The sequence below is a fragment of the Mytilus edulis genome, chromosome 5 (assembly GCF_963676685.1).
Source record: "Mytilus edulis chromosome 5, xbMytEdul2.2, whole genome shotgun sequence".
Taxonomy (NCBI): domain Eukaryota; kingdom Metazoa; phylum Mollusca; class Bivalvia; order Mytilida; family Mytilidae; genus Mytilus; species Mytilus edulis.
Window position 1 is genome coordinate 43,298,841 of NC_092348.1, and position 13,967 is coordinate 43,312,807.

At 31.4% G+C, this 13,967-nt stretch overlaps 1 protein-coding gene across 2 annotated transcripts; it reads right to left on the reverse strand.

The window, feature by feature from the left end:
- Window positions 1-11,531, reverse strand: LOC139523733 (uncharacterized). Of its 2 annotated transcripts, XM_071317982.1 has the most exons (7): window positions 11,410-11,531; window positions 9,847-10,030; window positions 8,672-8,973; window positions 8,107-8,172; window positions 6,566-6,652; window positions 4,147-4,281; window positions 1-3,422 (listed from the first exon to the last, which is right to left on the reverse strand). In XM_071317982.1, the coding sequence occupies exons 3-7, from the start codon at window positions 8,963-8,965 to the stop codon at window positions 3,213-3,215; spliced, it is 792 nt and encodes a 263-aa protein (XP_071174083.1). In that variant the 5' UTR covers window positions 8,966-8,973; window positions 9,847-10,030; window positions 11,410-11,531; the 3' UTR covers window positions 1-3,212. The 2 variants fall into 2 exon arrangements, with proteins under 2 accessions (XP_071174083.1, XP_071174085.1); XM_071317984.1 differs by lacking the exon at window positions 9,847-10,030 and having other exon boundaries at window positions 11,412-11,526.
- Between the last annotated feature and the right edge of the window lie 2,436 nt (window positions 11,532-13,967).

Below are 13,967 nucleotides of genomic sequence, written 5' to 3' on the forward strand. Positions count from 1 at the left end.
TTTAAGCAATACACTGATAAATTTAATGGTCGTATTTAGATACATCAGCCACTTCTATTCTGATACCTTATACTGTGGATTCATTTATTTTCGTGGGTACCAATTTTCGTGGATTGCGGAAAACTTGCATATTCGTGGATATTTAAATTCGTTGTTTGAGAAAAGGTTGTATACATTCTTATTCTTATTGAAATTTTGTATTTCGTTGAACATTTAAACTCGTGGTTCCCCTGTTCCCACGAAATCCACGAAAACTGGTATCCAACGAATATTAATGAATCCACAGTACAATATTATAACTCATTCAGCATTTGTAAATATAATCTATAAATCGTAAAGTTTTGGTGCATTTAATCCATGTTATCTTATCTAGTAGACTATTACCAACTAAAACAATTTCTTTTAAAACAAATAAAGATGCTAGAACAGTCACATTGAATGTAATTTATGATTTCAGTGTAGGAATATGTTATGTATGTATTATGTTGTCTGCTCTGTACATCTGTTAGTTCCCCTTACGTCCATTCGTCAATTCGTCCGTCTGTTCCGCTTCAGGTTAAAATGTTTGGTCGAGGTAGTTTTTGACGAAGTTGAAGTCCAATAAACTTTAAACTTTTAAAGGGGCACTAGCTGTCAAAATCATGGTCACCGATTTGACTCAAATTCTCATATTTGATTTATAACAATGTAAAACATTTATCCAAACGACCAAAAGTCTAAAATAAACAGTTTACAAAGCATGGGGTAGAGAATATGTAGGTTCGTGTCGTTTGGATTTTATTCCAGATGCCATCTAATTAACTATCGATTTGACCTCAGATGACCATATAAGTGATGTAAACATAAACAAAGATATGAATAGATTAAACCAACACGTGCAATTGAATTTTTATAGGTCTGTTTGATTTTATTTTATAGATTAAACAATATGTTTCTCATTGTTTTTAACCGTATAAGAATGATTTTATATGGATCGAATCAGTAATCAAATGATTAACCGTAGTTTCACTTTCATTGTTGACATACTTTTTCTTTCAAAAATAACCAGTACACGTACAATGCATGCGATGTCAATCTCTTGCTAGGGGTTAAATTGAAGTTCACATGAATACGGATTTAATGAGGTCGACTGATTGACTTGCAAGTGAATTAGTAATTATCAATGTTTCTTCGCTTAATTTGACAAAATATAATCATTTTGGCTGCTAAGAGCGAATTAATATTTCACATTCATTATTGATTGAATAAAAAAAAATCTTACTTTAGATTTTTTTTATATATCTCGTAGCTAGTGCCCCTTTACACACATGTTCCCTATGATATGATCTTTCTTATTTTAATACCAAATTAGAGTTTTTATTCTATTTTCACGGTCCAATAAATATAGAAAATGATAGTGCTAGTCGGGCATCCGTGTACTAGGGATATATTCTTGTTTTTTATAATTGTTTTCTTAATAAATTATACGCATGCGCGTAGCTACGTTTACGTCAAAACGCCCGGGCGTACACTTGAATTTTGAAATTAAAACAAATAATCGACATATAGAATAAGAAAAACTTATCAAAAGCACATCAATCTTGTGCTTCTCAATGGATTGCAACTTTGAATAAAAAGGGATTACATTTAATCAAATAGATCATTTAATATATTTGTTCGAATTTTTGTAAAAGTCTGAATCTACATGTACTATGAATTCTACTTTTCTTATATTTAAAGCAATTGACTATCTGCTCAGATTCGATATGCTGTTTATATTTTTGTCGAGCCTGTGATTTATGTCACAAAAGCGACACAAAGCGGCATCAATATGTAGGTTCCGAATGTGGATAAAGTCTTTTGAATGACTCTCCGTGAAATTTTACGAAAGTTGGACAGAAACTGTTTATGATCAAATGAGTATATTCAGAGCAATTTAATAATGCAATTATATCTTTAATTTTCCGGCATTTTAAGGACAAAATGTATTTCTCTCTGCAATTAATAAGTGGTCGCAGTTTGGGCTTACATTTGGTCATTTCTCAATTACATTAAGTACTTGTTGAACCTTCATCGAACTTTATGAAGATGCCGAAGAAGCTTTTTCCATGACTAATGTTTCTAAATCTAAAATTTTGAAAGAAATTGTTTTTGTTCATTTTTCTGTTCTTTTCTGATAGACAGATAGCCGGACTCTTCTTTCCGCAATTAATTGTTTTACATGCTCAATTTATAAACCTTCATAGATTGTGGTGAAATATTCCAGATCAAGAAAAAATATCAAATTAAAATTTTTGATTTTTTTAAAATCCCTTAAGGGCTTTAAAGGAATGATAAATTGATTCACTTTCTGTGGAGAAAAATCCGAGGTGTTCCATTTTTTTTATTGCATCTCTTACCAATATTGTTTTCCGTGTTCATTAAAAGGTGCTTTTGTCGATTGTATGCTCACTCAGGGCACCCTTTAAACTTATTTAAAAGTAATATTGGTTTGGGTGTTTTCTCTAAAACCAATAACCATTAGGCTAGCTTCCAGTTTAACACGATGAATAAGTTAACATATTACAAAAATTAACCAAAACAAATAAACCATTTAGATTCAAAATTATGTTGCTATCAATGATTTTTTACTGACAGGAATCATTACGGTATCTCATTTCTCGATAGCTTTCGGGGGCTTCAAACCCACTAACAGCAGGTGCTTTAACATTGAGTGGTTGGCACCCCTCATATCCCTCGCCAAGGTCTCGGCGTTCACGTAAAAATGACCCAGCTTCGCCACTGATACGGCAGTGATATTTAGTATGCAGTATTGACTAAGGAAATCCAGTGTTGTTATAACATGTGATGGGAAGGTCGAACAATGATGTGAACAATACAAAAACAATGAAAATACATGACAAGATAACGATGTAAAATCAACATATCTGTTATGTAAATCTGTGCGAATGAAATATAATCTGTTAAAATCATCAACATGTATGTATACTCTGTAGGGCAAAATTTGGCAAACAAAACCATAAACTTTTTTTTCTAAACTTTCACTAACAAATATGTCTTATTGTCATACATTGTTATCCTAGGACATGACGCTTGTAATATTTTAATTACTTGTTGTCAACCTGAAATGGTTGATCTGTGTTCACAGCAGGTTTCGTTGGGTGACATGCATTTATGTTTTGTTACTGGTCATCTGAGGTCGCCAATGCCATTGATTTCTGCCCATAGTGTTCTTAAGCTTGTGTAGATATCTGATTGGCCTGTAAGTAGTCTACATGTTCTTGATAATCTTGCATTGTTTCCGGCTGTTGACCATTAAATCCGTGCATTTGGTGCAACTGCATTTGATGATATCTTTGCTGGTTTTCTGAAGGTATTGAATTGTTTGGCATATTATACACCATTCTAGATTGTGCCGTGTTCATGAGTGTGACACTTTGATGCTGTTAAAAATCAATATTCATAATTTAGAAATAATCCATAAATGATTACGGAAAGACGATGGAAATTGAAAACAGTTTTGTTTTAATCAAGCATTTATTGTTCAATTTATATATGAAAGCCAATTTTAGTTTGTACATCAAATGCCTACACAAAGATATTGTCAATAATTTACTTGTGTACGGTGAATATTTACAAATCAGCAAACTAGCTGCAATATATATTTATCGTGAAAGATCGACGTTTAAGTCATTGGTTAGATCATCATATTTTGCTGTGCAGGAAATGCTTACCCTTCCGGAGCACCAGATATCACTCCCGTTGTTTAATGGAGATATCGTATTGTTTCTTAATTATTATTTATAACTGTTGATGTAAAAGACCGTTGGTTTTGTGAGTCTTTGTTTACTTCTTGGCTTTGATTGTTATTGTCTTTTGCTGTCAGATGCATGGTATAGATATGAAATCTAATTTGTTTGAGGTAAAAGAAGTCTAATATATTTGTTGTAGCTTTTCCGTTTATATTTTCGATGTAAGGTTATTCAACAGGATGATTCATTGAGTTACGTGATGGTTTAAACGTGTGACATCTTGCTTATGTATAAATTTCATAACGCAAAAAATAAAACTTTATTCATCATCTTTCATGTTGAAATAATTCTACATATTTAAAAACAAAATCAATGTTGAAGAGCAAGATAGAGAGACATTAATTAATATACTGACATTTCCATTTAAGATCTGTGAAAAGAAACAACAGTATGTTGCAGCAACAATTGATATGATGAACTCAAAGAAAGAAAATATAGCCAGGAGGGAAGACAGTACAATAACTAATCTTGTATTCGTTTCCAAATCCACCTAAAAAAGAATGTCTACATTATTTATTTGCTATTTCACCTTGTATTGGCAAATTGGTACCGATTAATGTAGTCATTACCATCTATCGCAGCAATGTCTCTTCTTGCGTACTGGTACCTCATTGAAGTTTCAACACTCCAGTAGTTACGTACTTTGGTATTGATGAAATAATGATGAAAATAATTATATTACTTTTTTATTCATAAAATTCAAACTAAAGAATTTGCGATTCACATTAAAGAATTTTTCTCCGAGACAGAAAGCTTTGATTTCCTATACTAGTCTGGATTCAATTTGTGTTTTTATTATCATATCAAATAAATCGACGACTTTAAAATGGCTTGGTCTGAAGCACAATGGCAGATAATATAATATGACTTCAATGTATCCCTACTTATAACTCTTTATTGTTTATCTTTTACGTAATTAACAACTTCAACACAAACTGTAAAATCGCAACTTCTATGGATTACTAGCTTTGTTATCTACACATAACTGCTAGGAATGTTGCAACTCTAAACACATGTTAATCGTCTTATCACAGACGGATCCCAAAATGGGATATTTCTTTTTGATTTGGAATTGGATATTTTGTATACATTTAATTGATAAGTATTTGTTGGATAGCAATTATCGTGGATATCATGGGTACAGGAGAACAATGAATTTCAATGTTCAAACATTTTCCATAGGCGTGTAGACTATGGCAAAACGACGAAATATGATATAAACGAAAGTGTAAGTTTTTCGCTGTCCAAGAAAATTGAAACACACGAATTAAATCAATCCATAGTATTTTGATTTAAGTCGGTAATTTATTAAAATATTTTTGTGATTCGTTAATAGCTTAATAGCGTTAAAAGGAACATAACTACGTGTTGATGAAATAATTTCAAATTAATATTAACAGTAACCAGATGCTCCACAGGCGCAGCTTTATACGACCGCAGAGGTCGAGCCCTGAACGGTTGGGGCAAGTATGGACACAACATTGAAGCTGGATACAGCTCTGAATTTGGATTGGGATTAAATAGTTGACACATCATAGGTTTCTGACACAGAATGAATGTGCCCCCCATCCTTTTTGTTTTCACCTCCCCTTTCCTTTATTCCAAAAATGATATCAATTCAAATACTAATGGAGTTCGCAACAATAACTACTCATTTAAATGCAACATAGAATAAAATATCAAAATATTAAATGTCATACAGTCATGGTCAAAATTAATATTAATAAATAGTAACTTTTAAAAAAATAAATGGGGAATATGTTCAAAGGGACCCAGACAATGCCCCGTCATAACTCTAGAACTGTTAAAGTGAAGCTGCCAATAATTGAACTTGAACTGAGTTTAATGAAATAAGCATTATATACACATTTCATTAAATTTAGTTAAGACAACCTTAAGTTAAGAGAACAGAAACTAAAACAATTCTTCAATTTTCCACTTATAAAGGGCATAACTCTAGAAGTATTGGTTTTAGGTGATTTAACAACCATTCTGGCAAAAAAAGATAACTCGAATTTATTGTCTTGACACTACAAAAATGCTTGTTTTGGCCCCTTGTTTTCTCTTTATTCATAGACCATTAACATATATTCCAACCTTCTACTTATGGTATTAAAGATGGTGGTACGATTTCAGAACAATTGAAATACTTATACACAACTTATTGTCCTGACACTAGATAAGTGCTTGTTTTGGACCCCTTTAGGCCCCTTTTTCCTTAACCTTAGGGACCATAACCCTTAAAATCAATCTCAAGCGTCCTTTTGTGGTTATAAACATTGTGTTAAAATTATATTGATTTCTATTTACTTATACTAAAGTTGTTCTGACACTAGATAAATGTTTGTTTTGGCCCCTTTGGGCCCTAATTCTTAAACCTTAGGGACCATAACCCCGGCCCAAAATCAATTCCTAGCTTCCTTTTGTGTTTATAAACATTGTGTTAATTTTATTAATTTATATTTACTTACACTAAAGTTATTATCCGGAAACCATCCGTATTCGGACGACGCTGATGACGACGACGGCACCGACGACGACGACGATGTGATACCAATATACGACCGCAAAAATGTTAGCGGTTGTATAAAAACTAATGAATTGATAGTAATTGGTATTGAGCATTGAATTTGTAATAGATTTTAAGAAAGCTCAATACTATCATGTGAATAGCATATGCATTTTATCTAGATTTAAGAATAACACACTGTCAAACATTATCATATTTGTCAAAACAATGGATGATATGATATTAAAGTTGGTTAAATACTCACATCTAGTGCTCCTACAATTCCTAAGCCAACCACGATTGGTGAAAATACAGCTGCTGATATTATGTTACAAACCAGATAAGAGATTATCTAAAAATGATAAGCAATATTACAAAACCACAATGCAATCGGCGTAATAGGTATGTAGTTAAAAAGCCATACACATATATCAGTTGCAGATACTTATTAAAACTACAAAAACAAGATATGAAGGAATTAAGACTCTAAATATACTGAACTGCGATCATTCCGAAAAGATATATAAACGTATAGTGTTTATATTGAATGTCCTCGCAACTGAATATTGATGAAACAGGTGATTATTAATCAAATATGTTTAATATTGAAAAAAGGTCCTCTCAACATCTACATCAATTACACTATCCACTAAGTGCAAGATCGTCACCAATAGTACAAAATTGATATAAGTGACTTCTTTCTAGCCTGTTTTATAACTTGTTTTGATTTAAATGCCATATAATGCGATCATGGTCAACCACTGGCTGATAAAAGTCACTTAAATTCGGTCCTTATCCTGATGGTTAATTAATTCATTGATGTTTTAAGATTCGACAAGTGCCATTTACCAATGTGCTATTGTGAGATGATTTTCACCGGTTAATACCCATCAACTTGAGTAGCTCGACTGGTTCTCTTATAAAGCAGAAACTGCTTACACTTGACATCCAATTGATTTGATTCTGAAATTCTTAATATTTGATACAAAGACTAGTTTTAATAGCAGTGTATAGTGGATTTTTCAAATACGAAAACTATTATGAAAGAAAATTTATTTTTAGACAGCTGAGTACTAATTTAGCCTATCAAGGTGGTTTTAAGGAACATCAAGATTATTTTTTTCAAGTTTTATGGGTTATTTTCTGTTTGACTCTACATATTTTCATAGCTAGACCGTTCATTGGTCAAGAAATCAATGCTATGTTTCCTAACACTATTTTTTCTGCACGAAGTTTCTGACGCATTTTTACCAAAAAATGAGATGAAAGACATATGATTTTCATTGGATTTAATGAAAGATATATGTAAACAGTTTCAGAAAAGGTATTATCTCAAGCGATTGAAATTCTACGTTTAGCCAAATTTGGGGAAATATGTGACATCGTGTCCTCCCTTTTTGCAATATTTGATAGCAAATAAATGTAGATTGTTGCCATGGATACACCCAAAAGAAATAATATTTTTTATTGTTTTCTACAACGAATATAAAATGTCAGCGTACATATGTACATATATGACACAAATAGTAAACTTAATATTGCAAGAAAGCAATGAAAAGGGGATGGTAAAATTCATGAAGGTAAATTTTAATATTTTTCCGAACTGTTTATTGCTACCATAGACTAAAAAAACAAAATACTTCATTATTTCATCGGAGTAGTAAAATATTCCGCTTTTGTGCAGCTCTTGCTGGTATCATTTATACAATGTCAACAAAATAAATTTTAATGATTTAGCTATACAGGCTATAAGACTTTTAATAATGATTCTTATTCTAAAAATAATATAATCTATGAATAACATACCATGCATCTCCATCTTGATTGACGTTGTCCTGTCATGCATAACGGTAACCATCCTGTTAGTATAAACTGAAAGTAGAATAAAACAAAATAGCATAACATATAAGGACGAATAAAAGAGATGTAATGAACAGTCATTATTGTCTATCTGAGATATATAAATACCCCAAAAAATGATTAAAAGTCTGAACAAAACAGACAAATATGAAATAGGTAAAAAGTTATCAAAGGTACCAGGATTATAATTTAGTACGCCAGACGCGCGTTTCTTCTACATAAGACTCATCAGTGACGCTCATATAAAAAAAAATATTCTTTACGATTTATTCTTATGTCGTTGCGATATATATGATATAGTAACACTTGTTTTCCAATTGTTGAATGTGTGTGAGTTTTTGATTTTGGTATTGGTTAAAAGCCTTTTCATTTTACCTTGAAGTTCGATATTTTAACATGGTTACCATTAAACAACAGGTATTTTTGACAACAGGTTTAAATATCAAATTGAAAGTATTTTGAAAATCATAATATATGAAAGAAGCCCTATAGTATGATCCGTTTTACTTACCCAACCTGATAATGCCATGCAAATAAGATCCATTATAAGGATAGTATTTGATTGTCTACAACTTAGATGTGTAGACACATCAACTTGATAACCGTTGCTGTTGTAGAAGCTTTTGCATCGACTAGTTATTTCAGTGTTACTGATAATAGCTCCAGCAATACCAAGGATACAGCACACAATACCAAAAATAATCTGTAGTCCACCTATTATCCGTAGTCCTCTTATCCCTGATGTCCGTACATTTGGGTGCACTTGGTGTGTTTGCAATACACTTCTATGAGCATCGGTGTTCATTTATTAATCTATGAAAAGATAATCATGCATGTATTATTAAGGATATGTTTTCGTTAGTGAAGGTTTACACTGATTTGTTTTTACGGTTACGGTCTTTCTTAATATATGTTAGGCTTTGTTCAAAAATGAGTCGTTCATTTTACCAGCAGTTTACATGGTATTGCAGATTAATTTTGTTATGATGATAAACGTTTGCCCTACATCAAGTCTTAAATAATATTTGGTTATTCAGGATAGGAATATTTTAAATCATTACAATAATTATATAGGATCTATTGACTAGTTAGCGGAATTTTGTGATGAAGAATAGGATATTGAAAATTTTAACTTCAAACGGAGAGTATGTTTGAACGGCCGGAGATTTTAAATTTCCAGACATCATCGTCATGCAGTCTGCCTCATATTTTGAATTACATCTAGAAATTGACAATGAGGGTCGGTTGAAAACAAAACTTGACAACATAAGAGATAATGTCAGCTTTAAAATTGTGAATTTTCCATTTTTATGTAGCAAAATTCCAGCAGTGCATACCTGCTGCATACCTAGTATATACCAGCGAATTAATACGATATTCAACGGCTTGTATTTCCATTTATTATTTCCGTGAAAGAGGGTCACTGCTAACAATGAGGTTATTAAACCAAGAGTTCCAAATGGTGAAGATGTAATCATTCCTTCGTAAATTGTACGGACGCCACCATAAGTTCGTTGACCAGTATGGAATATCAGTTTCGGAAATGATATCGGATATGTTCCTTGTGTCGTAACTACAATCCTCTTCCGTTTCAACGAATGTGACCTACCGAACTAGACCATTTACCGGGTATGAAATTATTTGAGCAACACGTCGGATGCCACATGTGGTGCAGGATCTGCTTACCCTTCCGAAACACCTGAGATCCCCTCCTGTTTTTAATGGGGTTCATGTTGCCTAGTCCTAAGTTGTCTATGCTGTGTCTTCAGTACTATTATTTGCCTGTTTGTCTTTTTTGTCAGCCACGTCGTTGTCTATTTAATTTCAATCTATGAGCTTGGCTGTCCCTCATGTATCTTTCGCCCGTCTTCTACAAAAAACGGCAAAATGATATTGAATGCTTTTAAATTTTTTTCAATAATGACAACATTGTATACCGTAAACAATAAAGACTTCCGGAATAAACAATGCAAATCAGATGGTAAAAGACCTTTTTTTCTTAAACAAAACACGTTTCAACATTATTAGAAGGTAGAACAGACGATTACTAAATAACAGACTCTTGAATTTTAGTTGAAAGGCAAATACAAATATTGGTGGTGTTTTAATAGTTTTCAAGTGCGCATCCAATACTCTCGCCTTTGGTAGTGGCAGTAAAAGACTACATTCAAACAAAAATATCAAACTCAATTGGAAAGTTCTTGATAAAATGTAAACAGAGTTGTAGAGTAAAATTCAGCTGACAATATTACTTTACTCCAAGTTGACCCTTTAGATACAAATGTTTTACATTTTTAATACGCATTTTGTTTTTAGAGACGTTTTCGTTTGATCGATATTAAATAAATACAGTTAGTGTCACAGTATATGTTGAGATTGTTATACTTTTTAAAAAGCTTAAGTTTGTTTAATTGTGGATTACACATTATATTTTAGTTAAAACATGTATGTCTTCTGCAATTTGTTCGACAACTTTATAAACTAAAACAAATTTGCTTTGAACCTAAAACACTTATTATAATATGATTCTGTTTATTATCTATATTGCTCTGTATATTTGTTTTCATAATTTTTACAATTTGTAAAGAAGCGGTCTCGAAATCTCAGATTCAGATAATTCCTGGTTATGAATACTGTTTCTTTTCTTAAATGAATATGTTTTGACGTAAAACGTCTTCTGATTAGCCCAAAGTTACTTTCCATCGGCTCATATACATAATTGTCTATTGAAACCGTGACGTCATCAACGTTTACTCATGATTTACTGCTTAAAATGATTTTTGAGTTATATTTCAATGACGGTAATATTTTTTTCTGTCTATTCGAAAGAAAAAAAAATCATCAGCGGGGCACTACATTTTGAAGGTTATTTCGATAAGACTGAAATCAGTAATTTCTAAAATATTACTTGAATTATGAAAAATTATCCGGTGAAAGGTCCTGATATTATTATTTGAAGTCTTCTTGTTATTGGGAAGATGGTGGATTATTTTTTAGAAAATATTGTTTGTTGATAAGGAAGAACACACTATGTTATTTTTTTCCAATTCTTGGTCAAGATACCTTTTAAAATATTAATTAAATCTAAAAATAAATCAAAGCTGATTATAATGCATGTGTACTGCCATTGCATAGTCTGTTTATTTATTATTTTTAAATCAATGTTCATACCATATTTCCTGTATAAATGTTATAAATTGAAAACAGGAACTAAATAGGAAAAAGTTGAAATCACATAATTGAACTCACACCGTTGGGTAGTTTTCCTGTATGTATGTCCCCAATCTTCTGTGCTGCCGCATACAAAAAAGATCAGTTAAAAACCTTTTACGTCTTCATAATCCTAAGTCAGAAAGTCCTTCACCTGTTATGACGGTTATATTCAACAAATAAATAGTAATGTACTTGATAACGTTTTTGTTATCTACTGTTTACCTGACATGTCTAAAAAAGAAGTTTACCTTGCAAATAAGTTACTGTTCAAATAATCGATAATCAACAAACTATATGGAAGTTGCATATAGTATATTTTATGAAGGTGCACAATTTAATTGATATATAAGTCTAAAGATAGCCTGTGTTGTTTGTGTCGATTTGAATATTTATTTATCTTTTGTAGTTCATATTACTTCCAATTTACAGCATAATGTACACACATTTATTTTGAACTGAATACCTAATTAAATCTGCAAAAGATTATGCAATTTCAATTTTGTTTTACTCAGTAGTGATTTGATATACTTTTTATATATCCGTATAACTCATGAGTAATAAGCATATGCAAGTTATTTATATTTGAATTATTCTAGCTTAGGTTGCTTACTGGTAAACGGCAGATAACTCAAAGTGAAACATTGACAAATTTCTTTTTTACATGTATCTCGGGACTACAATTAATTATAGTGTGGTATTTGTTTATAATAACAATTAAAAATTAGCAAAATTAAAAATCCGAATCTAAAAGTTGATATAGTGTAGAGTACTATATTTTAGAAAGATATGTATAATAGAATAAAGTTACATCTCTTTTTCAAATGTAACAATTTGTGTCCTTATTTTTTGAAATTTTTGAATTTTATGCATTTTTAATGCATATTTTGTTTTTTTATGTATATTATTTTTCAACTTCTCTGTAACCTTTTTACTTGCATGGTTTTATGAGAATAAACTATCTAGCTGTCTTAAATTGTTCATTTGAAGCTTATCCCAGGGACATATGCTCTTATTGTTGATCGTAAATATTTATTTGATAAAGTGACAAAAACCCAATATAATATACAATTTGTTTGTTTTTTGGGGGGCAGCATAAGGGAAATAGGATACTTCATTCTAAACAAATTGAACTAATGAGCTTTCATTAACGTTCGTCCAATTTTGACGAATCTAATGATTTGATAATTTGGAACGTCTACATCAAAAGATGATCGAAAAACTAATGTGGAAAAGTCAGGTCGACTTTACTGGCTTCTTCCTTCAATTTCGTCATCTGTCCTTCTAATATAGCATAAGCATAAACAAAATTTGAATAATAACGTTCACATACTTATTTTCCAAAAATACACATAATCCTAGCATTTGAAGACTTTGTACTTTAAACTTGAAAAACCATCATTATCGACATGCTATACTTATTTTTCTACTTATTCTATCAATGAAGGTAGGTAAAATAAGTAATGTCACGTAATAGAACTTTGTCACAATTATTTAGCCATTTTACAATTGATATACATAAGCGGAAAAATTATGAATTACCATCTGCACTGTCTACATATATAAACTAGAATTTGAATCCTATGCTTCATCTGGGTACAGGTACCGCTATCATATTCATTACGAAAGTACTAACTGATTTCCAGACCATTAAGTATCTCTTATATGTCTTAGGTCGAAATAACTCAGATTATTCAGGTCTCTTAGCATTTTGAAAAGAGCCACATAGTCACTTCATTAGTGCCCTGTCTAAAGTCGGAGCCCTTGGAGTGAAAGCCATGGGACCTGTTAAATACTGTATTTCCTTAAGGCTTTTTCCCCAATGCCCCATTTATTTGTTTTTTGTTTTTAATGTAAATCTCTATATTTACGTTGTGTGCAAGGACCCTCAGTCTTTTTAAATGGCTATCGGGACTGCTAAGCGATTATGAAAATGCATTGGAAAGAAGGAAAAAGAAATCACAATGAACTTCTCTAACAAACTAAACATCATCATGATAATGATGTACATTTGCCAAATGCATTTTATAGTTAACTAATGCGAAAAAGTTGAAAATTTCTCAAACGTCCGACACCTCATAGAACATTCAACGGACGTCGATTTCTGAATAAAGTCATTGTTTTTCAGCTTTATAACAATCAAAATTACACGGTTTTATCTAACGATGTTTAAGCAAAGAAAAAGCTGATTTGATATCAAATTAATTGAGCTGGCAATTTCACCTAACAATATCTCATCTTTTAACTTTTTTCAAAGCTTTTATCGGGTTTGGTAACTCAAACAGCAACTTTATATATACACATGAGTGTCTAGGACTTAAATAATAAATTTTAAACAATATTTAAATCTATTTTAAGTTGCACAGCCCTTCAATTATCAAGATATAGTAATTAAAAACTTACCTCACGTTTATAACGGAGATTATCATGGAGTCAACCATTTGAACAGGACGGCTGTAGTTCTGAAAATTAATGAATCTGCTATAACCGCCTGGTTTTGTTATCAAAATTAACAAACTTATGAAGCAAAGGTTCATTGTTATATCTTTTAAATTTATTTGACGTGCAATTCTCAGTTTTATTGTCTATAAATTCAC